The sequence below is a fragment of the Puntigrus tetrazona genome, unplaced genomic scaffold (genome assembly GCF_018831695.1).
Source record: "Puntigrus tetrazona isolate hp1 unplaced genomic scaffold, ASM1883169v1 S000000714, whole genome shotgun sequence".
In the NCBI taxonomy this organism is placed as follows: Eukaryota; Metazoa; Chordata; class Actinopteri; order Cypriniformes; family Cyprinidae; genus Puntigrus; species Puntigrus tetrazona.
In genome coordinates, this window is record NW_025048326.1 from 1052 (window position 1) to 3800 (window position 2749).

Sequence of the window (2749 nt, forward strand, 5' to 3'; positions counted from 1 at the left end):
GGCAATACTGTTTTTATTGTGACGAGTAGGTTTAGGGGCGGGGTTAGGTGTAAGTTATTCATACAAATTCACCCGAACTGACGACTCGAGCAAAAATCGTGTGAATTTGTTCGCGTGGGGTCGTGCGAATTTGTACGAATTAGCCACCTCGTAAAATACGTACAATTTAGCAAAAATCAGGCTAGCTGATCTGATGACCGACTGGACCAATTACGAATGAGTGTGTGGATTAGACGTTAAAATCCTTTCTGTTACAAATAAACTGTACATACTGCATATATTTTAGATATGAAAGTCTAACGTACGTATTATTTTCTCTTTCTAGGAAGCATATTCTGTAGCGAGGCAGTTTAACCTGATTCCTCCGGTGTGTGAGCAGGCAGAGTATCATCTCTTCCAGAGGGAGAAGGTCGAGGTGCAGCTGCCTGAGCTCTATCATAAGATAGGCAGGTGTCAATCAATCATCGTTTACTCACTTGATCTCTGTGAATATGATACTGTCAAATTTAGAGAATTCATCAGCGAGAGAACATAGCAGCTGTTTACCTGGGTCACAAATATTACCTTGATTCTGTTGGGGACTTTAGGTGTGGGTGCCATGACATGGTCTCCTTTGGCCTGCGGGATCATCAGTGGAAAGTATGAAAACGGTATCCCAGAATCCTCCAGGGCAGCTATGAAGGTAGCAAGTTAAAGACACGTTGAAATGTATTATAATTTGCTGGAATTTTATAGAAACTAACTGCTGCAAATGCACAGTGACTAATCAAATATTTATTTTCTGCCTAACTCTAGCTCTGTACTTCTCTTCTCTTTTTGTTTTGAATCGTACCAGTGGCTGAAAGACAAGATAGTCAGTGAGGACGGACGAAAGCAGCAGGCAAAGCTAAAAGAACTCGGTCATATTGCTGAGAAGTTGGGTTGCACTTTGCCTCAGCTCGCCGTGGGTAAGACTTCTCCCGTTTAAATTTTCAGAGACGTCTTATCAATCAGTCTAAGCTTTGGGGTTTGCAGTGCTCGTGCAGTTTTTGGTTCTTGTTCTTTATTGCTGAAGAGGTGTTGTAAAGAGTTTGCAGCACTGGCACAAACCAAGGTGGTGTACAAATATATATATAAATGCAATGGTGGCTGAAAATTCAGCTTTGCCGTCATAAAAATGGAATTGTAAACGTATTAAAATACAAGTATTTTAAATTACCGAAGTGATAATCAGTTTTTGATCAAATACATAGCATTGGTGAGCATGTTTAATTAAATCTATAATATAAAAGTACAATTTACTAACCTAAACATTTGAATTTTATATACTTTTGAATGGCCATCAATGAAGAAATATGATTTTGAGCATGTGTAGTAACAGGATCTACCAGCAGAGGCTACTGCTTATGCAGGCCAACCAAACACAACTATAAAACCACAATTCAGACTAACTTTTAGTTATGTTTTTCTCTTAATCTCCACAAATTGTAATCTACATGCATACACTAAAAAACTGCAACTCAACGCTGAAGCTGCGTTTTAATGACCTATTATTACCAATACTAATATTGTATGAAAATTATTATTGCTTGCTTAAAATGAATACAAAATAAGATATAAGTTAAAAAGCAGACACAAAATTTACTAGAAACAACAGTAAAAATCTAAATTTGCACATTTATTAATCAGTGAAAACACCCATGGGCAAAAAAAAATAAAAAATAAAACAGATTGAATTACGCAGCATAGTTTTTAACTTTACATACATTTAGCTCTTTTAACAAGCATTTCAGAATGTGTATTAAACGGTTCCCTGTTGTCCTTTTTAACCGAAACAGCGCCCATTCTCGTGCCGGAGTGTCGCTGAAAAACGAGCCGGCGATGGGCTGCTTTTCCCCGGGGAAACGGCGAACGTCAGACCGCTGACCGGTGTTTCACCTGTAGCTGAAAGAACCCGATGCTGTGACTTTATAACCTTTTCATAAACAAGCGGAGCGTTGTTTTGAGAAAAAAATAAAATCCGAATTAATTGGAAGCAGCATTATAACGAATAAAGTCAGTTTATGTTATGCGACTGAAGGCGTTTTCGCGCGAAACGATCGTTAACGCGTTTAACTGACCGACATCTCGTCTGTTTGTTGCTTTGCGTGAAATAAAATAATTTCCAGCGCAATAAAACGCTTAGGAGTTGGAATAAAACGTATACAAAGCTTCTTTTTTTTTTGACTCCAGAAGTCCATTAAAACGGAGGGGGCTTGAGAACTCGCTCTCTCCTGAGGAGAATGAAAAGCCCGCGCTCTTCAGACAGTAACCCAGCAGCGGGGTTACACAAAAACTACCCAAAATATGAAAAATAACACAACACAATGCCCCAACGGGCATAACCCAGCGTTTTTAGAGTGCATCCAAGACTTTGTTTTGTCACTTTCCCCCTCCAGCCTGGTGTCTGCGGAACGAGGGAGTGAGCTCAGTACTACTAGGAACCTCAAATGCAGAGCAGCTAACCGAAAACCTAGGAGCCATACAGGTAAGGAAACGAATCCGCTTTCTATGCATCCATTCGTTTCCCGAATCTCCCTGACTAACGTCTCTGCGCACTCAGGTTCTTCCAAAGATGACGTCCCACGTGGTCTCAGACATTGATCATATACTTGGGAACAGGCCGTACAGTAAGAAGGACTATCGTTCTTAGGGGGCTGCAGACGCAAGCTCGGGGGCGAAGAGAGATACGCGTCGCAGTTTCCGTACCCTAGTGGTTCCTGGTCCGAAT

General features: G+C 40.5%; 1 protein-coding gene across 1 annotated transcript; it reads left to right on the top strand.

The window, feature by feature from the left end:
* Positions 1-325: 325 nt before the first annotated feature.
* Positions 326-2741, top strand: LOC122335074 (voltage-gated potassium channel subunit beta-1-like; the record flags this gene model as incomplete). Its single annotated transcript, XM_043232831.1, has 5 exons — positions 326-446; positions 588-682; positions 827-947; positions 2418-2506; positions 2582-2741. Coding segments are annotated over 5 exons (516 nt in total), but the record flags the coding sequence as incomplete, so codon positions are not given.
* Between the last annotated feature and the right edge of the window lie 8 nt (positions 2742-2749).